The sequence below is a fragment of the Bison bison genome, unplaced genomic scaffold (assembly GCF_000754665.1).
Source record: "Bison bison bison isolate TAMUID 2011002044 unplaced genomic scaffold, Bison_UMD1.0 scf7180017864039, whole genome shotgun sequence".
NCBI lineage: Eukaryota > Metazoa > Chordata > Mammalia > Artiodactyla > Bovidae > Bison > Bison bison.
The window spans coordinates 2744562-2768887 of NW_011494611.1; the positions used below are offsets into that span (position 1 = coordinate 2744562).

The window sequence follows — 24326 nt, forward strand, 5'->3', positions numbered from 1 at the left end:
GGTGGGGCTGGGTGCTGGTTCAGCCTGTCCTCATTGCTTCTGCTGGGAGAGCTGTTCTCAGTCATAGATGGGGATACTGAGGGTCCTGGAGGGGAAGGGTCTCCCTCCCTCAGGAAAGATCTCGGACCCTTCCCCTTTCAGCATGAATTGAGCCCTTAGGGATGCTTAAAACCTGGGCACTCGTGGTGGCAGGACAGGCCCGTTTCCTGGCGAAGGCCGTTCTAATTCCAGGTTGCATGAAACAGAGGCCAAGGAATGACCTCTTACAATGCTTGCGATGCTGCCAGCAAGTAGGAGCTCTGAATACTTACAGGGTATCCAGGGTCCCCTGGTTCGCCACGGTCTCCTCGATCACCCACAGGGCCCTAAATGAAAAGGACAACAATAGAAGACTGCAGGGGTTGCCAGACCGGGGCCTCCTGGGCCACGCCCTCAGCGGAGCTCGCAACAGCCTCCCCCTGCTCCCCACACAGCTGGGGCTTGGGGCTCCACCCTGGCAGTGGTCCAGGGGGTGGATGGGGGGGCCCTTACCCGATCTCCAGGTGGTCCAGGGGGCCCCTCAGCCTTGCCGTCCTCGCCCTGCTCCCCCTGCGGAGGCAAAACCAGCGTTAAGACAAACTCCTTGCTCCTGGGGAACTCCAGACACTCCACATTGAGGCCAAGAGGGCCTTCATCAGAGATGAAGAACCCAGTCTACTTAGGGTTACAGACAGAAAGACTGAGGCCAAGAGGGAAGGGAAGACATGGGGTCCAAGGCAGACCCGAGCATGGAAGCAGGAATTCGGAACACAGGACACTACTCTTTACCCTCCCCTAGGCTGGACTTCCCTGGGGGCTTCCCTGATGGCTCAGATGGTAGAGAATCCGCCTGCAATGCAGGAGACCCAGGTTCGATCCCTGGCTCAGGAAAATCCCCTGGAAAAGGGAATGGCTACCCACTCCAGTATTCTTGCCTGGAGAATTCCATGGACAGAGGAGCCTGGCGGGCTACGGTCCATGCAGTTGCAAAGAGTCAGGCACGACCAAGTGACTATCACTTTTATTTTCAGGCTGGATACCCCGAGGCCGACACTCTCAGGCTGTCAGCCAGGGTAGCTGAGCCGAGACTTGGCTACACCTGGCTTTGAAGGGGACCAGCTGCCCAGGCCTTCAACACGGCCCTTCCGGTCTTAGAGCTTTTTCTCAGCTGCAAAATGGGGGTAGTTGGGCAGTGAAGGGGACAATGTTGATACCCAGGGAAGGTGGTAGGGCTTCCATGAAGTGATGCAGAAGTCCCTGCATGGTACTCAGCAGGCAGTGACAATAATTCCAACAGCTGGCAAGCGTGAGCACCGACCGCCACAGCTGCACGCAGACACTCAATGAATCCTCCCAGCATTGTCTGTGTGCTAAGCCCCTTCAGTTGTGTAGAACACTTTGAACGCTATGAACTGCAGCCCACCAGCCTCCTCTGTCCGTGGGATTCTCCAGGTAAGAATACTGGAGTGGGTTGCCATGCCTTCCTCCAGGGATCTTCCCAACTCGGGGATCAAATCCATGTTTCTTATGTCTGCTGTATTGGCAGGCGAGTGCTTTACCACTAGCGCCACCTGGGAAGGCTGAATTCTGCCAACAGCCTCACAAAATAGGCGATATTATTCTCCCAGTTTACAGATGACGACACTGAGGCACAAAGAGGTGGTGTAAGCTGCTTAGCCATTCAGTCCTCAACGAAAGAGCCCCTTTCTCCGACCCTTGCTGGGAGAAGGTGGGCAGAGAACCTGCTTTAGGATGACCCTCCAACTCTTGATGGGAGCCCCAGGGAAGGCCCTGAGCCTCCCTAGGAGGCACTCAGCAGTCACCCACTTGCGGGTCTTGCTCATAAGACAGTTTCTCGTCTGCAAAATGAGATTCTCCTGTCTCATAGCTCTGCTCTGATGACCCAGGAAGCAGCGGTATGGTAAGCTCTCAGCACACAGAGAAGAGGCTCTGTAGAAACTGCTGTTGTTGATAATGATAACAGCTGGGAGGATGCATGGCACGGAGGTGGACAGAGAGACAGGGGGAGGAGCAGAGTTTAAAGCCGAGGTCCTTGGGCCATGGCAGGTCACCCTGGGCCCTGGTCCACCCACAGGACGGGTGGCTGGAAGCCATGTGCCAGCTACAAGGAAGGTGTAGGCAGAGCCTGAGGGCTCAGCATGATCTAGCCCCAGATAACTAGTGTCACCTCCCATGGGGGGACATTCTGGGCAGGCGGCTCAAGCCAGGGTACCTCCAAGCCCCCTGGCTGCTGGCAGGGACTGAAAGGGAGGTCTGAGAGGCAAGAGAGAGGGGACAGTCCCGGGGGCTGGAGCCTGTCCCAGGCCCGAATCAGTCCTGAGGGCTGGCGGCCGTACACCTTGGCCTGGGGCCCCTGTGGCTCCTGTGGGCAGAGACCGAAGGCAGGAGAGTAGGCCTGAGGCCTAGAACCAGCTGTAGCCAGGAAGGGGGGGTGGTGGCTGGCCCAAGAAGCAGGGATTCCCTCTTCTCCCTGACCACTCTCTTTGGCTCCTTGTCCCAAGGCTCCGTCTTTGTGTGAAGGGAGAGAGCTGGACTGGGGGGCTTTACTTGGTGTTTACCTCATGGGTTCTGTGCGCCAGGTACTTCGTGAGGCATGTTTCATAGAATCCATGTAACATACCTATGCTGCTGTGACCATTGCTCCCATTTTACAGACGAAGAAACTGAGACCCAGGGAAGGAAGGGTTTTAGCCAAGGTCATACAAGAATCAAAGCAATGATGGGGCCCAAAGCTAGCTATACAGACATCCCCCTCTCCTACCCGCCACACATTGTAGCTGAAGTTTGGGGATGCATTTTTCGCACCCCAAGACAAAGCCTTCCATCCCCCTTTCTCCTTGTTCCCAGAGTCTCATCCCATCTCCCAGTTCCTATGGCCACTGCCTTTGAAGATAGACACACACCCCCGAGGGAAGCCCCAAGCTGAACAACATATTGGTTCATTGCAGTGTCTTGTTTCCGACTGGAAAAGCAAGACCTGGCATCAGACAGTCTGAATCCTGGTCCTGCCATACCACACGCTGATCCTGAGCTAGTCCTGCAGTGTCATGGAGACTCTGTTTCTCCCCCTGTCGAGTGGGGTCCGGACACCTCCGTGCCAGCGTCATGGTGATGAGTGTGAAGAAATCCTGGAGAGGGCGGTCTGCCCCGGGGGTCTCCCCCAGGAACCTGCTCTTCCTCCCTCCCTAGTGCCATCCCGCCGTGACTAGTGACCATTCATGTGGTGGTGGTGGTGTTCAGTCGCTCAGTTGTGTCCAACCCTTTGTGGCCCGTGGACTGCAGCACACCAGGCTTCCCTGTCCTTCACCATCTCCTGGAGTTTGCTCACACTCATGTCCATTGAGTCAGTGATGCCATCCAACCATCTCATCCTCTGTCGTCCCCTTCTTCCGTCTTCAATCTTTCCCAGCATCAGGATTTTTTTTTTTTTTTTCCAATGAGTCGGCTAGCTCTTTAGGGCATCATTCCACAGCCCCTAGCTCAGAGATGCTACTGCTAAGTTGCTTCAGTCGTGTCTGACTCTGTGCGACCCTATAGATGGCAGTCCACTAGGCTCCTCTGTCCCTGGGATTCTCCAGGCAAGAATACTGGAGTGGGTTGCCATTTCCTTCTCCAATGCCATGAAAGTGAAAAGTGAAAGTGAAGTCGCTCAGTCTTGCCCAACTCTTAGCGACCCCATGGACCACAGCCTACCAGGCTCCCCTGTCCATGGGATTTTCCAGGCAAGAGTACTGGAGCGGGTTGCCATGCTCAGAAATGAGAACATACTAAATATTAAATCATTATAATAACCATTATAAATCCATAAACACCTGTTGGTTAGCAGATGAATGACTGAACGCAAAATAACACCGTATAGAATCAGAAAGTGCATCTGGCTGACGCATATGTGATGTCCTGCTTAGCTTCACATGCCCGAGGTACCCATCCACTTCACAGATGAGGCAGTCAAGGCTTGGGGAATGCTGGGGCCCCCAGCAGACTCAGGGCAGATTTGGGTCAGACTCTAGCTCTCGCAGGCACAGGGACTGCCTCCGGGGCTGTGGACGGCCCAGAGTGAAGGCACCCTCTTGTTTCAGGCTTCGTGTTAGCCCTTTCTGCACCAGCCCTGGCAGACCATGAGGGCCGAGGAGGGACTCGGGGTCCTGTGTGAGGCTTGTGCAGCTTCCTGTGGGATGTGTCAGAGCCTGCGGCCCACTCTGGTTGCAGAGCTGTTCTTCTCCAAGCAGGAAGAAGGGGCCAGCTGGATGGCAAGCTAGGCCAGGGTGATTCACTCAACAGCGGGATGTAGTTAGTGGGGAGCTGACTCGGCAAAAGAAAGGAGGCTTGGGGAGCCGGGAACAAGGAGACCGTGGTGGGCGGTGGGGTGGGGTGGGGGGGGCGCCTGATAGGAGCCTGTTCCTGCTGAGCCATCAGGGGAAGAGGGAAGAAAGGAAGGAAGGGACTCCGCTAATGTAGGACCCAGAGACTTGGGTCCTGGGCCAGCTCGGTGCTGTCTCAGAATGTGACCCTCAGACTTGTGGGATCCACATCCCCACCAACACAGTGGGGAGGGGTGCGGCCATCAGCGAGGTTCCTTCTACCACTTCCTGTCTTCTGTTGAATCTGGAGCCAAGGGGTGGGGCCTGGACACACCTTCCCTCTGCCTGGGCGGTTCCTGGTCTTGAAATGCTGGTGCTTCTCACTTTCCATCCCAAGCCCTCCCCTGGCTCTCACCAGGTGATCTCATTCACTAGTGAGGCTTTGCTCCCCCATCCTCACACAAATGACAGATGGCATCCTTACATCACTGATGTCCATTTCCCCTGCTCAACCGGAAGCCCCAGAAAGGCAGCAACTGTGTCCATTTTTGTTCTGGTGCCAGGCGAGATGACACCCAAGATACCTGTGCTAAATGTAGGTCTAATGACTCCTGCCTGAAGGCCACAGCCAGGGTGACACTGGCCTCTGGGCTGGCCAGGGTATGAACAGGGGTGAGCCTGCCATGAACCCACGCTAGCCCAGCCTCAGTGGCCCCAGGACTTGGTCCCAGTGGCCCCAGATATGAGAAAGCAGTTGCCACCCAGGACCAGACACCCACCTTTTCACCCTTTGGTCCAGGAGGTCCGAGGGGTCCCATGATGCCTTTGTGTCCCTGCAAGAGGTAAGACGGCAGGAGGTGAGAGCACGGGGGAGGGAGGAGTCAGGAGAAGCAGAGGATGAAGGACAAGAACTCAAAGATGGAGACACTCTGGGCTGTGCGATCAGGTCCTGGCTCTGTCCCAACTCACTGTGTGCCTCTGAGCAGGCTCTGTGCCTCTCTGAGCAATGGCCACCTGGACATGCCATGTTGGCCCCAGACACTCCTCTGAGGGGTGTTTGCTTGAGTGGCTGAAGCCTCTGCTCAGGCGTCTTGGAGCAGACCTGGGTGCAGTTCTCAGCAGAGCCCCTAGGTGTGTCCTCCTGGGCAGAGGCAGGAGGCAAATGCTTGCCTCAGCAGGCTTTCCCAGGCCGGGGTGAGGCCTGAAGGTACAGACTCCCACCTTGGGCTCCCAGCACCCACTCTCCAGCTCCCCTCTCCTTTGCCCTCTGCCTCTCCTCCTCTCCTTGCTGCTTCTCTTTCAGACACTGGATCCCACCATCAAGCTTCAGAAGCCATCGGGCCTTGCACACACATTCTTTTGGCTCCCCGAGCCTCAGTTTCCCTTTCTGAGCAAGCCGCATGCCTCTCTGAGGCCTCACCTCCCAGATGTCTAACATGTGTTTGGTTTGGCCGCCTCTAAGGGGTGGGGGGGGTTGCCAAATTAGGATGCAAAAATGGGCTCCGACCCACCACTTCCACAGAGAGCAGTTGCAAAGTTCAGACACGAGGTGTGTGCAGCACCCACCACGGGGAAGAAGGACTGAGTGAGGCCAGGGATTCAGGGGGGCTCTCTGTTCACCCCAGCCCTGTCTGGCCCACTGCTGGTCTGCAGACCCAGGTGTTCCTGGGCACGAGGGAGACTATGAATCTGTGTGGCCCTCGGCTGGGAGGAGGTGGGGGCAGCAGCCGAGGCGGCCTGAGTCCAGGCCTGCGGGGCAGAATTCCAGAAAGCAGGGAGGTCAGAGCTCCTTACGTCGTAACCAGCCAGTCCCGGCTCTCCTTGGGCCCCCATCCGTCCTGGAGCACCCTGTGAGGGGAGAAGACCCCCGTTGGTACCCAGTGTGACTCTCACAGAAGGAACGCGGACACTGTCTCTCCCACAGGCTCCCGCCCAGTTCAGCCCCGCAGCCTGGTACGTCCGCCCTGCTCAGAACCTGGTCCGGAGACCGAGGTGGAAAGCAAGCGACTCTCCAGAGCACTTCTCCTCCCCCAGCCATTCCCGCTTCCAGCTCCAGTGGTTTAGAGAGCCAGTTGCTAAATTTTCCCCACTTTTGTGAGCCAATTATTAAATAAAACCATGATGAAAAGTTAAATTATATGAACTTACAGATAAATCAATTATATTAAAAACACAGATGATAAATATCCCAAACTCATCCCTTCCTAATTATTTTACTACATTTTGTTATTATCTATGCTCATGAGGATATTTTTGTTGATTGAATCTGTGTGGCAGAAACACTGTTATCCCTGGGTAGCCAGTATCTGAAGGGGAACAGTTCCAGGACCCCCCGTGGATGTGAAACCCTGGGGATACAGACCGACTCTACCAGCTAATGGAGCTTTCTCACACATCCCCTCCAAGTCTGCATTCAGTGACATCATGCTGGTAGCTGGAAGTCGGCTACCATGGGAGCATTTACACCACGGAATCTTGCAAATGCCGCGAACGAGCACAGCTGTTTATCGGCGCACATCGGCCGCTCAGAGATGCTGTGCCAGCCTCGTCTGCCCCTTCCCTCGGTTCCTCTTGGGGTCTTCCTCCTGCTGCAGTGATCAAACCCTTAAGGGGCCCTTCCTTCAGGGCCGGCCAGCAGTGGGCTGGACCACCCTCAGGGTCACCCAGGAATCTTCAGTAGCTTCATCCTGCCCCCCCCGCGTGAATCTATTTCCAATGGGAAAAGTCCTTGTCCAATAGAAATACCCTCAAGGGTCTGGTCCCTTCCCTACACCCTGACAGCAGGACTTGATAATCAGGGGTTATAAAGGGCTTCAGAAGATCCACAGACTCCCTTCAAATGGCAAGAAATTCTGTGCTGTATGTACTTTACAGGGGGAGGGGCGAGAGCTTCTGTAGGTCCCCAAAGGGATCCACAATTCGAAAGATCTTTCTGGAGGGCAGACACAAAGTCAGGTGGGCAATGCTTTCCTCTCTGCCCTCGGCTCCATGACCCTCACCCCAGCCACCCAGACAGTTCTCACCGTTGGTCCCAGGCTGCCCCGGGACCCTTTAGGGCCTGGGGTGCCAGGGGGTCCGGGGTCTCCAGGGACGCCCATCTCACCCAGCTGTCCTTGGTAGCCCTTGGCACCCTGCAGTGGGGGAGAGACAGGGTATCACCAGGTGTCCGCAGAGGGGAGGGGAGGGGAGGGCGGGAGCTAGGGGGCAGGGGCATGGCCCGATTCAGGTGGAAGGAGGAGGAGGGGTCCCTACCTTGGCTCCCGTCCGGCCCTTCTCGCCTTGCTTCCCTGGTTTTCCTTCAGGACCCTGAAAGGTAAAGAGGGGAAGAGAGAAAAAGATGAGCAATGAGAGAAAACTGAGGCAGATCCACAGATTTGCAGAGCACTCAATCCCCAGGCAGACTGCCTGGGCTCAAACTGATTCTGCACCCAATGCCCATGTTTCCTGTGATCCACATCTTTGCCAAGTGGGGGCAGAGGTGGTATTGGCCTCACAGAGCTGACAGCCCTGGGCTTGACAATCTCAAGGTCCTTTGCTCCTCCAGTAATTAAATACAGCATGGCCTCAGTCACGGGCCAGGTACTGTATCTGAACTCTGCATCATGTTTTGGGCGATTCTGGCCACAGGGCTGGGAGGAAGGGACTGTTTATCCCACGTTAGAGCTAAAGAAACAGTCTCGGGGAGACGGAGACCCTGCGGACACAGATCACCCAGCTAGGTAGAACGAAATGCGGATTCTTACTTTCTGGGACACCCCTTTTCCTAAGCCGGTCCTGTCTGGGCAATTGTGAGTCATGATTACAGGAGCTGGTGGCATCTGCCAGTGGGCTGAGGTGACTGCAATGGCTGATTCCTCATCAGCAGGAGGAGTGAGTCAGGGACAAAGAATGCAGTCCAGGGCCAGGGAGACGGGAGTCCCCCCGGACAGGGCAGCCTGCTGGCCCCCTGTTCCGACAGGCCCAGCTCCAGCTGGGAGCACCCCAGTGGTGTGGGAAACCCTGAGTAAGGGCGAGAGCATCCAGTGGGCTGGGACTGCAGGGCCAGAATGAAGACATTTGCTGGGCTCCATCCATATAGATATATTTCTGGAAAGGCCCCGACGGCTCATAAAATTCTATTTTTAAATCCTCCACTGTTTCCAGGCCACAGAGTGGGAGATTTCTGTTCTGCGGCCTCAATGCCAAAGACACTCAAATACAGGCCTCTCATCACCTCTGCCACCCGACGCACACACAGTCTGGCCCCAGCGAACCTCCTTCCAGTCCCAGCGTCTGAGAGCTGGCAGTGACCGCAAAACATGGACAGAAACACTGCAACACCACCACCGACACCATCCCCAGAGCCACGTCACACCCCTGCCTCGGCCACCACCATCACCAGCGCATCAGTCCCGCCACCATCATCAGCCCCGCCATCCTCACCATGACCATCATCACTATCACAACCACAACCGCCATTATCGACCCCCCATCACCATCACCATGACCACCATCCTCTTCACTAACATCAGTACCATCCTGTCCACCATCACACACCAACACCGTCATCACTTCTACCACCAGCATCACCAGCATCACCATGCCCATACCCACAGCCACGCTGACCCCTCCTCACCGCTGCATCACCACCATCCCCATCGTCGTCACACCGCCACGCCCACCACCATCATCCTCACTGTTGCTATCACCACTATCTTCATCAGTACCATCACCACCCCCCCATCATGACTACATCATCCCACCACCAGCTTCAGTCACATCTTCATCACTACCATCACCACCCCCCCACTCCATGACTACATCATCCCACCACCAGCTTCAGTCACGTCTTCATCACTACCATCACCATCCCCCGCATCATGACTACATCATCACCACCACCAGCTTCAGTCACGTCCTCCTCCATACTCATAAAGATAATTTGCTACATTTCTAGTTCATTTTATAAAGTGCTTTCCTATCCAAAGTTTCATCAGTTCTTTAGATGAAAAATCCGCGGCTCAGAGAGAGGCAGTTCGATGCGCCTAAAGTCACAGTGACAGTGGGTGCTCGAGCCAGAACCTGGCCTTCGGGCTCCGGGTCAGGGCTATTTCTGCCCCACGTGTTTCTGCCCATTCCACAGTCATGATGCTCACAAGTTCACTAAGAAAGAGCTGCCGGAACACTGGAACTCAAAAACAATTTCAGCACACGTTCTTCCAAAGCCTTCATCATACCAAAGGGGTGACCCAGAGGGGGCAAGAGCAAGTGAAGGCTCACGCAGCAACCGGACCAATGCCTCTCCTGCTGCTTTCAGTGTGGCTGAATGTGGGGGCTGAGCAGGATGAGTCAGCAGGGTCCAGGTTTGTGTAGGGCACAGCAGACAGACCAAGGAGAGTGACGTTATTCCTGTGGGCACTAGGAAGGTACGGAGGGACACAGCCAGGTTTGTGCTCTGCAAAGTGCTCCAGTGAAGGAAGGATAGACGCACAAGACCCTTTGGTGGCTGCTGTCCAATGACCTCCCACCCAACCGCCGGAAGGCACGAGTGTATTATTCTGACCCGGGAGCCACAAATGCTGGCACACAGCTGTGCACACTCACCCGGACGCCAGTGATGCCAGGGGGGCCGGGGGGCCCGTCCTCGCCTTTCAGTCCCTCTTGGCCCTTCTCGCCACGTTCACCGTCAGGCCCGGGGTCACCCCTGTCCCCCTGGGGTGGAAAGACATGAGGAAGGAAGACAGAGAGAGAATAAATTAGTCACCAAGTCCATCAGAGGCGCCAAACCTCAGGGCTCCATTGGGATGTCCAGAGCCGACCAGACCCTGGATTCCCCTGATGGCTCAGCCAAAAGGGTCAGCCTGGCACAGACAACACATCTGTTGTACATGACATCGTCCAGGGGCCCTGCCTAGGCCAAGGAGTGGGCCAATCAGAGGGAAGAGAAGACCTTGACCACGCCCACCCCGTGCAGTTTACAGGAGAGGGTCAGGCTGGAAGGCTGAGATGCTTTCTCTCCAGCCCTGTAGACACACTGGGAGAACAAGAGCCTTAAAAAGCTTAAGGAAATTTTTATAAAGGAAAAAATTCAGCCGATTCAGTCTCTCGGAACAAACTCTTTCCATGTTTCTGAGTTGCGTTTTCAACCCTTGTTTACACAAAACCATTTACAATAAGTAACAAGTAATAGTTTCAATGGCTACATACCAGGTTCAGAGCGCTAAAACAACTGTTCCAAAGCAATGAAATTAGTAAATTTAGCTTTAAAGGCTTAATCCAACTGGACTGCATGTTTCCATCTATTGTTTTATTTAAATGTCTTATTCCATTTACTGAGAGTAAGCGCTCCCTTTGCTGTCTGCTCTGCGCAGCTCTCGTTCTCACTGGCTGCAGTACATTTCCTCTGTCGGGTGGGTGGCAGCGAATGCTTACACGGCACTTGTCATTTCAGGCCGTGTTCTAGCAGGCTGGGCTGTGCCACGATGGGGCTCTTGCCCTTGGGCCCCGTGAGCAGAGCAGGTGCAAGGGCTTCAGTACAGGCAGATGTGGGGAGGGGCAGGGCAGCAGGGGCCTGTGGCCGGTCTGCAGGTGGCTGAGCTGTGACTGGACAGAGAAGCCCCCGGGGAAAGGGTATGAAGCCACGGTGGGGAGGAAGGGGTGGGTGGAGGAGCAGGATTGGAGAGGCAGGAGCATCTTTGCCAGTTTTGTTTTCTGGCACCACACTTTACGAGGGACACTGATAGACTGGTGTGGGTCCAGCAGAAAGAGCAGGGTGCACCAGGGCAAGCAGCCGGAACTTGGGAACCAGAACGCTGAGAGCAGTCTGCAGGCTGGTTGCGCCAGGGCACTGGGCTCTGGGTGTAGGCAGCTGGGGCCCAGGATGGCTGGGGAAGTTTCTAGCTCTGGTCTGAGAGGATGCCCCAATGAGTGGTGGTAGGGGGCGATCCAGAGATGACACAGCTGAGGGAGGCAAGAGCCAAGCTGGGGTGTGGGCCAGTGCAGAACAGATCTGGGCACCAGGAGAGGGTTGAGCAGGTGGGTCTCTGAGGTCCCTTCCCACTGAGATGCTCAGATTCCAAGCCCAGCCTGGCATGGAGACAAGGCTGGCCCTGACAATCCTCCTGTGGATGCTCTTGGCTCCAGGATTCCCCTTCTGGCCTGTTATCCTGGCCACCTGCTCTCCTCGCCCTCAGAGGCAGAGAGCCTGTTCCAGGTGGCTGGGCTGACTTTCTGGGAGGGGCCCTAGCCTGGGCCCTGCAGGGGCACTGGCTCCAAGACCTACCCAGACCCCCAGAGCCTGGGTTCCCACACACCCCGTGGTGGATCCCATGCAGATAAGGCTCCAGGAGTAAAGGACTAGGGTCCCAGAATCCAGGACATCTGTCAGGGCTCAGAAGAACCTTTACAAGTTGCCCAGCTCAATCCTCGATATTTACAGATGGGGAAAATGAGGCCTAGAGACAGGTAGAGACTTCCTAACGCCACACGTGAGCTCACGGCAGAGCACAGGTAAGACCCTGGGTTCTGGTTCTTCTCACTCCAGGGTTCTCTGCTCAGGGGACAATACCTCCTCCCCCGCTATTGGATTCAGATCTCAACAGCTGTTGACTTGGGCAAGTTTCCTCATTTGCAAAATAAGCACCAAAGGGTTACTGTGGGGAGTGAAGGAGATAATCCATGTAAATAGCTTAGCATAGCATCTAGTGCCCAAGCGCTGGATAAACGTGAGCTATTAGTAGGAATCCCTGTCATGGTTGCCACCATCAGCAAACTCAAAAGAGATAATCAGCATAAATGATAAAGTGCTGTGCACGTCTGAGAGGCTGTTTTCGCCATGAAGGTGATGCTCGGACAAACGCCGTAAAGGAAATAGATTCTCTCCTGGATTCATGCAAAGCCCAGGAAGACACTGCGTGTGTGCTAAGTTGCTTCAGTCGTGTCTGACTCTTTGCAACCCCGTGGACTGTAGCCCATCAGGCTCCTCTGTCCATAGGATTCTCCAGGCAAGAATACTGGAGTTGGTTGCCATGCCCTCCAGGGGATCTTCCTGACCCAGAGACTGAACAAGGGTCTTCTGCATTGCAGACAGATTCTTTCCCATATGAGCCGCCAGGGAAGCCCAGACACCACACATCTGCACAACTATTCCAGCCCTACGTAGAATTGGCTTTGGAGGGAGTGGAAGAGGAAGAAGTAGGGCCCAGGAGCCACCACAAGCGAGCAGGAGTGACTGTGAGGTGCCCAAGCCTGGACGACCCCCTCCCACCCCACCTCAGCAAAGATTCCAAGGAGACATGAGGCGGCTGCCCAGAGGTGAGGGAGGCCCCCACACACCATTCCTTGCTTTCCTCATCTGTCAAATGGAGGCGGTAATGAATCCAGCTCGGAGGGTTGCTGGGAGAGTTAAATAGCTTAATTCATCTAAAGCTCTGAAGGCAGGTGACGCAAGTGTATGAGTGTACAAAGCATTTTAGCCAGAATGTTCATCAGCATCATCGCGATTCATGCAGGCACTTGTCAAAGAGTGTGGGGAGGCCATCGGCTGCTCTGGGTCTCCGGAGCCAGACCCTAGGATGCAGGAGGGTTGGAGGTGAAAGAAGGCAGATGGACGGCAGACAGGGGGCGCTCTCAACCTTGCGAGCAAAAGGCAGGCAGCTGGGGAGCCAGCCGGGGCCTGTCACCTAGGCATCCTGGGGACAGGGCAACGCAGGCCCAGAGAAGGGGGTGTGTATCTGAGGTCATAGGAGAATCAGTGGTGACCGAGGGAATCCTGGGATGTGACACTTGGAAGCCTGGGCTGGGACAGGTCAGCCCTGGGAAAACCCACCTAACAACAGTTTAGGGCTAGGTGAGGGGTGGGGGCTGCAAAGACAGAGAGCGATGCCCACCTGCCCTGGGGTTTGGGGGAGCCCTAGCACCTTCTTAAGGCCCCAGCATCTGTGGCTGACAGATGAATCTCACCAGCAGGGCTGAGATGGGCCCACATGCTTTGGTGCCAACGAGCCCTGGGTTTGGATTTTGGATTTTCACTCACAGGCATAGACTCTGGATGCACACACCTCAGCCTGAGCCCCAGTCTCTTCACCTTTAGAACAGGGGCATGGTGCAGAGAGGTAGCCGACTCTCAGGTCTTGCCTGTGCCACTTACTAGCGTGTGTCCTTGGACAAGTTGCTTAACCTGAGTCTCAGTTTCCTCATCCAAAGACAGGACTTACCCCATAGCACTGATCTAAGTGATACATACAAAGGGCTTAGTGTATTCCCTGATAGTCTGTGCCTATTCCTCCAGAAATAGTGGCTATGAGTCACGGGTGGTGATTACTCTTCTGATCTTTTAAGATGTCTGGAAGATAATAGATATTAAAGCTTCTGGCCTGGTACCACCTTGAGCCAAGAGAAGCTGCAGTTTTGAGGAGAAAGGCGGCAGTGAGGAGTAGAAGGTGGGGTTAGTCCCCAGTCCGTGAGCAGGGTAGGGAGCGGGCGCCGAGCAGGGCTTACCCCTACACAGCCTGCGCTCCCTAGAAGCTGGAGGACTGATCTCGGAGTTTATGAGAACACAGTGCTTCTGGGGGAATACCTGGGTATTGGATGGGATAGCAGTGGGGCCAGAGGCAGAAGGCAGTTCCAGAATATTCCCTCTCCCCCAGACTCTGCACCAGAAGGACACTTACCTTCAGCCCGTCAGGCCCTGCAGGGCCACTGTCACCCTCGAGGCCTGGCTCTCCCTGGAAAGGGTAGTAGGAAAGATGAGGAGACATTATTGGGGAGGGGGTTCCAGTGTGATTTTATTTCCTCCCCCACACTAGAGCAAGACCCCAACCCTGATCTCCTCTAGTAGTGCCCCAGAATGTCTGGCAACAAATAAGCAGTGGAGCAGACCCCCAAGCCACAGCCTGTTCTGTGTGCAGGCTGGGGTGGGGCAGGGGCTACCCAAGATAGAAAGTACTGGTCCTGTGTCCAGGTGGGCTGGCTGGACTGGGGAGGTAGTGAAGCCTACTGGTTGAACAGGCTTTGATGTCAGACCTCAGTGCCCCCACTGGGCTTCCCATTCATGGTGGTCTGGCCACAACCAACCTTCTTAGCCCCCATGGGTGTCTGTTTCCTCATCTGAAAATGGGCTGATACACTTTCTTTAAGGGTTCCTATGAGAGCCAGTATAAGCATCCCACAGATGTTGGCTGTTAGATATATTCTTCTGGGAACTTGGAGTGAGCCTTCATAAAACACCTTGGTGGAATCCCATTTCTCAGATGAGGAAAGTGAGGCCATTTCTCAGACTTTCTTGCCAGCAAGTTTAGGAATGATACCAAGCCCCTGAATCCCCATCTGACCTTCAGCCAGGTTCCCTGCTTGCCTTTCTGGCTCCAGAGATGCCTCTGGATGTCTCAGGTCTCTAACGGGCTGTCAAAGTAAGTCTGTGTCTCCCTCTGCTTGTTCATAGCTGTTCAGCATCTGAGCTGAAAGGGGCCTCAGAAGTCATCAAATACAGGGATGGTATAGACGGGACAAGGGTATAGATTCCATCCTTGCTGTGTCCATGGCAGGCATCACTAGTCAACCTACTAGCCATTCCTCTTGCGTCCATGGCAGACATCATTAATCGATCTACTAGAATGAGGCTTCATGAGGACAGGGCCTTCTGTTACTCACTGCTGTGAAGTGCCTGGCACACAGTGGGCATCAAGTGAGTGCACGTCATGCTCTTTCCTAGTGACCCCAGATGGAGCCTCAGGATCCTGCTTAACACAGTACTCCAAGAAACTATACTGCTCAATTTTCAAGGCCTTCTTCCCTCATTTTACATCTTAGCTCAGTTTGTGGAGCCTCTTAACTTTAGGCAGGGAGTAGTAGGAGGCATTGGAAAAAGGCACAAATGAGAAACTGGATTGGGTGCTTGGTGCCTGCACTAACCAAGCCCTCCACACTAACTCTCTCTCACTCCTGGGCCCCACCTTCCCCATCCGTAAGGTGCTAAAGGATGCTTGCTCTGTATCCCTCACAGCACCCAGAGTCCACTTTTAGGCAGGGACCTTATAATTCAAGCACAGGACATAGACAGATGGGTGCAGAGATGTCCCAAAGCTTCTCAAAGGAAGCCAAGCTCTGTGGGTTTATTTTGGTAAAAGGAAAGATAACCTTCCACGTAACTTTCCATGGAACAGGGTGATAACAGGTGTTTGTCAATAAAAACACTTGGAGGTCAAATAAGTTTGGAGATTCTGGATCCCCACAAAAAGAACCCCCAATTTCTTGGTTGCAGTCCTTCTCAGAGCCTTGAAAATGCTTCCGCTAACCTGTAAGAGGGAACACCGAGCATGCAGAATCTCAAACATTTTGACCACAGAATGCTTTTCTCTGCAGAGCACCTCTGCATTGCAGAAATGCTGGCCTGCCAAGAGGCAGGCTGGATGAGGCTGCAGAAATTCATGGTCTGTTTGTACAGCTGAGGAAACTGAGGCTCAGGGAAGCTGAGTAAAGGCCCTCCCTCCACCAAATACCATGGGGGATAGGGAAGGGGACTTTCCAGGGAGAATCAATTTGCTTTGACTTACCCGCTGCCCAATGAGGCCCTGCTCCCCAGGGATGCCCAGAGGCCCAAGGTCACCCTAGGAGAAGCCAAACACAAGTCCATGGGTAGGAGGATAGGACCAGCCCAGCTCTCACCCCACCTTCTTGTTCTCATCAGTTCTGATGTGGGGGAAGCAGGGGTGGGCCCAAGTCTTCTCCAGGACTAGAGAGAAATTGTGAAATGCCAACCACAGCCCCTGTTCCCAGTAAGCCCTGGGCATGTTCAGGACCACCACTAACACCACCATCACAGCTTAGCTCACACGTACAGCCCTGTTTCAGTGCTTTTTTATTTCACACAGCTAGTTGTCAGAACAGCCCTGCCAGGGAAGGGGTCTGCTTTTACAAATGAGGAGACTGAGCGACTGTTGGTTAAGTAACCAGTCCGAGCTCATGAAGCTACTAAGTGACAGCTTTAGGATCCAAACCCAAGCAGTTAGTTTGGCTCCAGGGAGTATCAAATACAGAGATGGCAACTCTGAGGCTGATCACCTTTACCCACCCCCTGAGAGCCCTGGAGAGAAACCCAAATGAGGAAGAGGCCCTAAATGAATCAGAGTAAATGTCCCTTGTACATGCATGTGTGCTGAGTCACTCAGTCATATCTGCCTCTTTACAATCCCATGGACTACAGCCTGCCAGGCTCCTCTGTCCGTGGGATTCTCCAGGCAGGAATACTGGAGTGGGTTGCCATTTCCTCCTCCAGGGGATCTTTCCAACCCAGGGATCAAACCCGCATTTCCTGTGTCTACTGGCAGGCGGATTCTTCACCAGTGACTCACCTGGGAAGCCCTAAACGTCCCCCACATCCTCCAAAAGACCCCCAGAAGGGTCTCTCTCATGTGGAGGTTTCCAAGCCACACTCTCTCTCTACCGGTGTCTGCAGGCACAAGGAGGAGGCGGAGCTCTGAGTCCCCAGCCCGGCCCCAACCAGAACTGTCCCATTTCTGTTTTATACATGGGGTAGTTTCTTGCATTATTCCAGCAAAAGATTCTGAAACTAAGTCAAGACTGAAGGTTCCAGGCCTCCAAGTCCTGCACAGGGAGCGGGTCCTCTTCCAACAGCAGAGCGGGGACGGGGTCTCCCCAGAGCCCAGGGATCAATAGGCTCCTGTTTCCCTGCAGGTAATGAGGGGCACTAGCGTTGAAACGCAGATGCTATCGCAGGAGACCAGGAGGTCCGGCCGCCCCGGCATGGGGCAGGTGCCAGAGAAAACACTGCCAGACGGTGGGGGGGCAGCGAAGGGGGCTCCAGGCCGGTTGGGCCATCTGCTGTGGCCATGGCCAAGCCCTACTCCCCAGCCAGGAGCACAGAGAACCCATTATCCAGGGCACAAGAAAGGCTCATTTCTCTTCCACGGAGAGGACGTGGCCGCCAGCTGGGAGTTGGTTTCAGCAAGTTATTTTTCTCTTCTTTCATCCCCTTCTTACCTTCATGCCAGCTTCCCCAGGAAGGCCCAGTTCTCCCAATGCACCTGGTGGTCCCTGCAAAAAAAAAAAAAAAAATGCCATGGGTCCATCCTAGAGCAAGGGCTGGTCCCTGGTTTCCCTGGTTGCCAAGGGAGGAGATAACTGAGGCAGGCTCAGAGAGGGCAAGGGACATGCCCGAGGTCACACACCCCGAGAGACCCAGAGCTGGGAGCAGGCTGCAGCCTTTGGGAGCTTAGAACTGGGACTAGGAGTGGGGCGGGGTGGTTGGGCTCAGACTGCGGAGCCTTGGGGCTACCCAGAGGCTGCTGGAGCCTTCGCCCTCCCCATGAGTGTGGTTGACCACGGTAGGAGCCCTTGGCAAGCGAGGAGAGGAAAATTTCATGATTCACATAACAACAGGGGAGGGAGCCAACAGATGCTACATTCAGGGCTGAGGGATTCCAGCCCTTCTTCTCTCTGCAGCCAGGCCAGGATGACAAGGGTGGGAGAGATCCCCAAGTTATCATCACTAGCATGGCCACAGCCCCTGCATAAACCCTAGGGCTCAGTTTTCTCCCCTGGAGAAGGCAGGGGTGCCTGAGACCCCTTTCAAGCTCCTTGCTGCAAGACCTTAGGAGGATTGGTTCAGTAGTCAAACCTCCGTGTCAGGATGAAGTCCCAGCAGGGTCAGGATGGGGGATATTGCCAAAAAGCGTGCCGAAAAAGAGGCACTGCCAACCCCCCATGAGGGTCCTGGCATGCCTACATCCCACCCGCGGCCCCTGGGCTGGGGAGCCCAACCCCACCCCCTCTGGCATCATGGTAGATCTACCTTCTCTGCCAGGCCATCTCCCCACCAGTGCCTGCAGGACACGGGACAGGGAGCCCCGAGGAGAAGGGCCGGGAAGGGCTGCTTCCTCCCCAGCAAGACCACGGGGTGAACAAGGGCCTTCGGCACTCACCTTGGGTCCCATCTCTCCGGGAGGGCCAATTGGCCCCTGGGGTCCCTGAGGGCCCTGGAAGATAGACAGACACACAGACAGTCGGGAGAAGCCAGCCTGGGCCCTCTTTGGGGTCCGAGGCTTGGTAGTGCAGTCTGGAGGGACAGGTGAGGGCGAGGACCCTGGAGCCTGGGACTCTGCAGGTCTCACCCCCACCCCCGCCTCACTGAGGACCCTGGTCCTGAGCTCCCTCCTCACCTGCATCCAGCATCACCCCCCGCCCGTCCACCAGCACCCTCTCCTAGGCATCTCTGAAGACTCAGGGCGGCCTCCCCTGCTCAGAAGCCTCCGGCTGGCTCCCGAGCCTCACTCACTCTGTGCCCTCGGCCTGGAATGCAGTTTCGCCCACCCATTGTTCCAAAGGACATCTGCCCGAGCTTCTAGATGTGGGCTGCTTGATCTCCAGTCCTCCCCCTGTCCCCCAGATCGCTCCTCCCAAGCCCCAAGACGGTGCTGTCTTCATCACCATCAGTACAGCCACAGCCTCTTCATGGGGCTCCTCAACACAGCGTATGCTGCTGCTGCTAAGTCGCATCAGTCGTGTCCGACTCTGTGAAAACCCACCCTTCCAGGGAGATCTCCTAAAAGGTCCCCTCTGTTTCCATCCCCTCAACAGCTTCCTGTTGCCTCTCGGACAAAGAACTAACTCCATCCGTGGCTCTGGGTGACTGGCCCCTGTGACCGCGTCCCGCCTTCCCCGAGATCCAGCTCTGACCGCACCAGCCATGCTGGACTCTGCAGGGCCCCGACAGCGTGTGGGTTTATCTGCACACTGCCCTCTCTCCTTCGCAGACCTGAAGGATGCGGCTCCCTGCGCTTTGCGCTGTGCTAAGCACTGGGCCTGGCGTGCTGCACTTCATGGGGTCGCAGAGCTGGACACGACTGAGCGACTGAACTGAACTGAAGCACTCTCTACACGCTTCCTTATTTCATCCTCACCATAGGATGACAAGAGAGGAACCATTATGCCCATCTTACGGGCAAGAAAACTGAGGCTGGAAGGCAAGGCAGGTAGACCCAATCCAGAGCCCCGAACTTCCCCAGCCAGTGTTCTCTCCCGGACCCGAGGCCTATCCATGGGGGTGGTAGAGCCCCACACTGCCCCTCTCTAACCCCTCTCCTGGTCTCATCACAGGACAACACCCCCCACCCCCACCACCCAGCAGGTGAGGACGCAGCTGAGACCAGCCTGCCAGGGGCAAAGACGCAAAGAGCAAGGGAATGGGCACTTACCGGTTCTCCTGGGAGGCCCTTGGCACCTGGGGGACCGGAAGGACCCCGGAGGCCCTGCAGGGACAAAGCAAACTGACCTCAGTCCCTCCCTGGCCTTCCCCGCCCTGCCTGGCCCCTGGGTCTCAGTCAAGCTGTTGTATGGAATGAGGGTCCTGCCATGTGACACATGGGAGCCTGAGTCCTAGAGGGGAACAGACAGGCTGGAGGGTCTTCAGGGCGGGAGTGGGCAGCTAGAACCTTCAGGATTTCCACAGCAGGATGAGAAAGGTGGCTAACGGGGCTATTTCCTCCCCGCCAAGTCCCACAGAGAGACTTTCATGAACCGGCGGCGCTACTTACAGGAAAGCCTCGTGTGCCCAAGTGCCCTCGCTCGCCAGCCACGCCCTGGAAGCACACGCGGGCTGTTAGGAGCACGTATCACAGAACAGGGAGCAGGGAGAGGGGCTGGCAGCTTCGGCCTCACATACCTGCTGCCCGGGCTGGCCCAGTCTGCCCTGTGGTCCTGGCGGGCCCTGCAGGAAGCCAAGCATGAGGGGCGCAGTGGGTGCTGGGGAGGACTCTTCCCTGAGAAGGGACTCTTGCTTCCATGGGAGATAGGAGCCCCGGGGGTCACCACATACACCCCCCCTCCCCAGTGTGCAGGCGGGCAAACTAGGGGGAGTGGATGGCTATTGGCCAGGAGCTGCGGGTCGAGAACAACGGACCCCTGCATCCCGATGAGGGCGGAAGCCGTCTCAGCAATCAGGGATCCTGGAAGGGCTTGGGGAGTCAGGGGCCAGGCCTGATTCCGCCTCCCTCTCTCTCATTCTTGTCTCCTCTGTCTCTCTCACTCACGTGCTCTCTGTCTCTCTCAGTCTAATAGCTCATTCTCCCTTCCTTGTCCCGACGCTGGGGGCATGCCAACCCCAGGAAGTGTGGCCAGATGAGCTCTCAGGAGCATGCCCTGCAGCCTCTCAGGGACGCCCTGCTGTCCCCGAGGGGCCTGTTACAGAGGAGGCGGCGAGTCTGGATTCCTGACCCACCACCCTGGGTCAGGAGACGAGAGGAAGGGGGTGGGGGTCAGTACCTTCAGGCCCTTGGACCCCTGCTCCCCAGCTGGTCCGTCCGGTCCTCGGGGTCCCTGGAATAGGAAAAAGGGGCTAGCACAGTGGACAGCAGGGGTCTCCCTTGGGCTGGGAACCAGGAGGCGGGGCTGCCCAGAGCCTTGCGTTCTTCCCTGCACAAGCGGGGGTTCCCTCTGCCTCCCTGCCTCCCACACACTCCCCACCCGCAGGTGGGTCAGCCAGAGCAATGTGTCTGCTAACACGGCTCTGCAGAGGCCTTGGCGTAGGTGGATGCAGTCAGAGGCCCTACCGTTCTGGAGTGGGCCTGGTGGTAAATTGAAACCCTGTTTAAAGAAACCTTGGAGGGGGAGGAGCTGGGGTGGGGGTGGGGGGTGGGGTGGAATCAGCCAGCCAACCCATTTCACAGATTTGGAAACAGAGGGCAGAGCCAAGAGACATGTGGCCACGGCCCGGCAGTCAGGTCTTCAGACTCCACCCCCTGCTCTTCCCAGAGCACACGTGGGGTTGAAGCAGCCTGTGGACCACAGTCCTCAGGGGAACCTGACAGAGGACACCTGGGGAAGGGTCTCCACATGGTCAGAGCTATGGAGCTGCCCCCTCTCCAGCCAGATGAGCAGCTACTCTGGCCCAGCTCACGTGAGGAGGGGCAGGCACAGGGCAGCTGTGGCTGGAGCCTTGGGCTCAAATCTGACCCTTGAGACAGGATGTCCGGTCTCTTGAGAACTGGGAGGCCCCTGGGGCAGGCAGACTCTCTCCCTCCCCCTCACTGCACAGATGGGAACACTGAGGCCCTGCAAGGGAGGGAATTTGTTTACGGTCCCTTAGCATATAAGCAGCTGGTATTCCCTGCAGGGTTCTACGGGTCTCCCATAGGAACACAGATGAGGGTGCCCTGGGGTCCCCCATGGAGAACAGTGTAGTGTTCGTTCTATAGGGGCCAGAAAGGCTGTGTTGGGTGTTGGGAAGACAAGGAGGAGGAGGCTGTGAAGGAGGCTGGCCCACCCTAGTCTGGGAGTGTGGAGACCAGCCACAAAAGGGGCCAGGGAGGCATCTCAGGGGAGGGGGTATGAGGAAAGAGAAAAGTGAGAAATCATTTAAATACTGGACAAGGATATTTTCAGTTAATAATGGAACCAGAAAAAGTTATCATTTCTCTTATCAGCTACCTGGGACTCCCCATGTTTCAACTCCACGTCGCAGCCTTAAACAGTGCTCACGGATGAACTCAACCTGGGCCAGGAGACCACGCGGCTGCGAGTCTTTGCTCCTGGTGTCTCAGGCCTCCGCCCAGAACTCCCAGGGGTCCGGCACCAGGCACAGTGCTGCTTAGGAAATGCTGTGTCTAGGGGAAAGTGACAGCTCCTGGCTGAGCCTCAGTTATACCATCTCTGAAATGGGAATAAGAAATTGCTCCCTCAAGGCAGGAAGTAATGCACATGGGCAGCTCGGCACCTGGCATACAGTTAAGTTCTCAGAAGATCTGATTTTGCCAAAGGGGGCTGCAGGCTCCCGAGGGGCAGGGGCGCAAAGCAACGGCTGGCCTGGGCAATCTGGATTCAGGGCCCTGCTTAGTATAGGCAGCTTATATCAGGCTGAGAATGTTCATGGGTTCAAGATGAGGTTTGATTAGAGGGTGTGGGTGCGAGTCCTGGTGTTGCTGCTGGCTTGCTGTGTGACCCCAGGGAAGCCCCTTCCTTTCTCTGGGCCTCAGTCTCAGGTGGATATTGTCAGACCACCTGTTGGACTTAACACCCCTGATTCATACAGGACTTGGTAGAGATGGAGATAAATGGAGATGCAGGGCACCCCAGGTCCTGAGACTTGGGACAGAGGCTGAGCTGATGGCAGGCCTCTGTGTCCTCCAGAGATGGCTGCTGAGCCCCGACCTCTGTTTCTACCTGAGCATAAACCTTCCTGGAAAGGGACAGCTCTAGGAACAGAGCGGAGGCCCAGAGGTGTTGATGGCTTGGCCTGAATCACACAGCACCCTCTTTACTCGGGGAATCAAAGTCTCTCTGCAAGAAAGCTATGAGATCTATAACAATAATAATAGCATCAACAGCAGCAGCAATCATCGTGAAAGCTATTTTCCTCATTTGACATATAAGGAAATAGCCTGTGGCAGCCCTGATAGTAGGTGGAGGAACCAGCCTGTGACTCTAAGTCAGCTAGATGCCCACTTTTTTCCACCACTACCTGTCTCTATTTTAATCAGTGAGGGAGTGAGTTCCCCATCACAAGGGCTTATGCAAGTCAGGGCCAAGGCACGGTGTCCCAGGACACAATATCTAAAATTCCTCTTACCTGGGAGGCACTGCTATCCTCTGGGAAGACCTGGGGTTTGCTGGGGGAAATAGGACCAAGCTTTCTTGTCTGGGGAGAGGAAAAAGTAGAGAGGCCCCAGCCACCCGCCTCCCCAGTTCTCCTGTGCAGGGAGAGGCGAGTCTAACCCTGCTCTGGGCCTCTCTGCAGCTCATTCTATGTCCTGCGGGTGCCCCAAACCTGCCCCTTCCTTCCCCAGGGCAACACTGAACACGGGAGGCAGGTCCGGGTTTCAGAGCCACAAATCGCTTCCTGTGTAGCCACTCCCCAGGAACAGGTTCGCAGTCACAGCTGCGGCTGCCTCCCAGCCAGGCTGGGCTTCTAGCTTGGCGGGTAGGAGCCCCAGAGGACAGAAAATCTGGCCAATCACAGTTGTTGTGAATAAGGGATGAAAAGGGAGTGAACGTGTGCCCGGCACTCGCTATGCACCGCTGCCCTTCCAGGTGCTCACCATGGGTGGTGCTGGCAGAGGAAGCGTCTCCCCACGGCCATCCAAAGAGGTCGGTTCTGCTGCTGACCCCTTTTATAGAGGAAAAGCTGGGGCTTCAGGGAGGGTAAGTCAGCTGCCCAAGGTCAGAGGGGAGGAGGAGCTGGGATTCAAAGCCAGATCTGCTGAGCTCTCAGCCCCACTCACACGAGCAGAGCTCAGTGCAGGCTCTTGGGTCGCAGAATCCTCATGACTCTGTCAAAGTGATTTTGGAGAGAGATAGCAGAGTCTCCCAAGTAAGAGGACTTTTAGACATTGTCTTCTGCAATATCCTGCCCCAGGCTCTCACCTGATACTCCCTGAGACAGGGAGTTCATTCCCACACTGGTAAACAGTGACCGGTTAGTAGTGGGAAAAAATTGGGCATTTGGCTGTTGAGTTCAAATTCTGGCTCCTTACAACTTCCACCTAATGTCAGGCACTGAGCCTTACAGAGAAACTGGTGTGAGGGACTTCCCTGGTGGGGAAAGACCCCGAGGTCCCAATGCAGGGGGCCCAGGTTTGATCCCTGGTTGGGGAACTAGATCCTACGTGCCCACAGCTAAAGACAATGCATGCCTCAAAAAAAGATCTGCATCTGGCAAAGAATGCTACACTAAGACCCGGTGCAGCCAAATAAATGTGGGGTGGGGGAAGAAGCTGGCCTGAAGTCCCCAAGCTGGTCACTGGAAAGCCTGAGATGTGCCCCTATGTGACCCACGGACCCAGACCCTGATCAGCAGCTCTACCAAGAAGAGCTCAGGATCTGAGGCCCCATCCTGGCCCTGGACTTGACCTCTGTGCTCATTCTTCCCCAGGCAGGGGGGTAGGGGACTCAGGGGTTAGGGGAGACAGGTGGTGGGTAGCGGGGCCCATCCTGCACGCGGGCAGAGAACAGGCAGGGCCTTGCAGGCATCGAAGCTCATTTCCCAGAGCGGATTTG

At 55.8% G+C, this 24326-nt stretch overlaps 1 protein-coding gene across 3 annotated transcripts in view; it reads right to left on the reverse strand.

The window, feature by feature from the left end:
* COL27A1 (collagen, type XXVII, alpha 1) overlaps nucleotides 1-24326 on the reverse strand; it is a 148769-nt gene that overhangs the window by 26554 nt on the left and 97889 nt on the right. For all 3 annotated transcript variants that reach the window (XR_824845.1, XM_010835143.1, XM_010835142.1), the window contains 15 exons: nucleotides 20598-20651; nucleotides 19999-20043; nucleotides 19871-19915; nucleotides 19532-19585; nucleotides 18260-18313; nucleotides 17319-17372; nucleotides 15872-15925; nucleotides 13991-14044; nucleotides 9924-10031; nucleotides 7593-7646; nucleotides 7364-7471; nucleotides 6135-6188; nucleotides 5120-5173; nucleotides 532-588; nucleotides 312-365 (listed from right to left, as the gene is read on the reverse strand). Coding sequence is in view for 2 of the 3 variants with exons in the window: in XM_010835143.1 (XP_010833445.1) it covers nucleotides 312-365; nucleotides 532-588; nucleotides 5120-5173; nucleotides 6135-6188; nucleotides 7364-7471; nucleotides 7593-7646; nucleotides 9924-10031; nucleotides 13991-14044; nucleotides 15872-15925; nucleotides 17319-17372; nucleotides 18260-18313; nucleotides 19532-19585; nucleotides 19871-19915; nucleotides 19999-20043; nucleotides 20598-20651 (903 nt within the window). In the remaining variant the exon portion in view is untranslated. The remainder of the gene's footprint in view (nucleotides 1-311; nucleotides 366-531; nucleotides 589-5119; nucleotides 5174-6134; nucleotides 6189-7363; nucleotides 7472-7592; nucleotides 7647-9923; nucleotides 10032-13990; nucleotides 14045-15871; nucleotides 15926-17318; nucleotides 17373-18259; nucleotides 18314-19531; nucleotides 19586-19870; nucleotides 19916-19998; nucleotides 20044-20597; nucleotides 20652-24326) is intronic.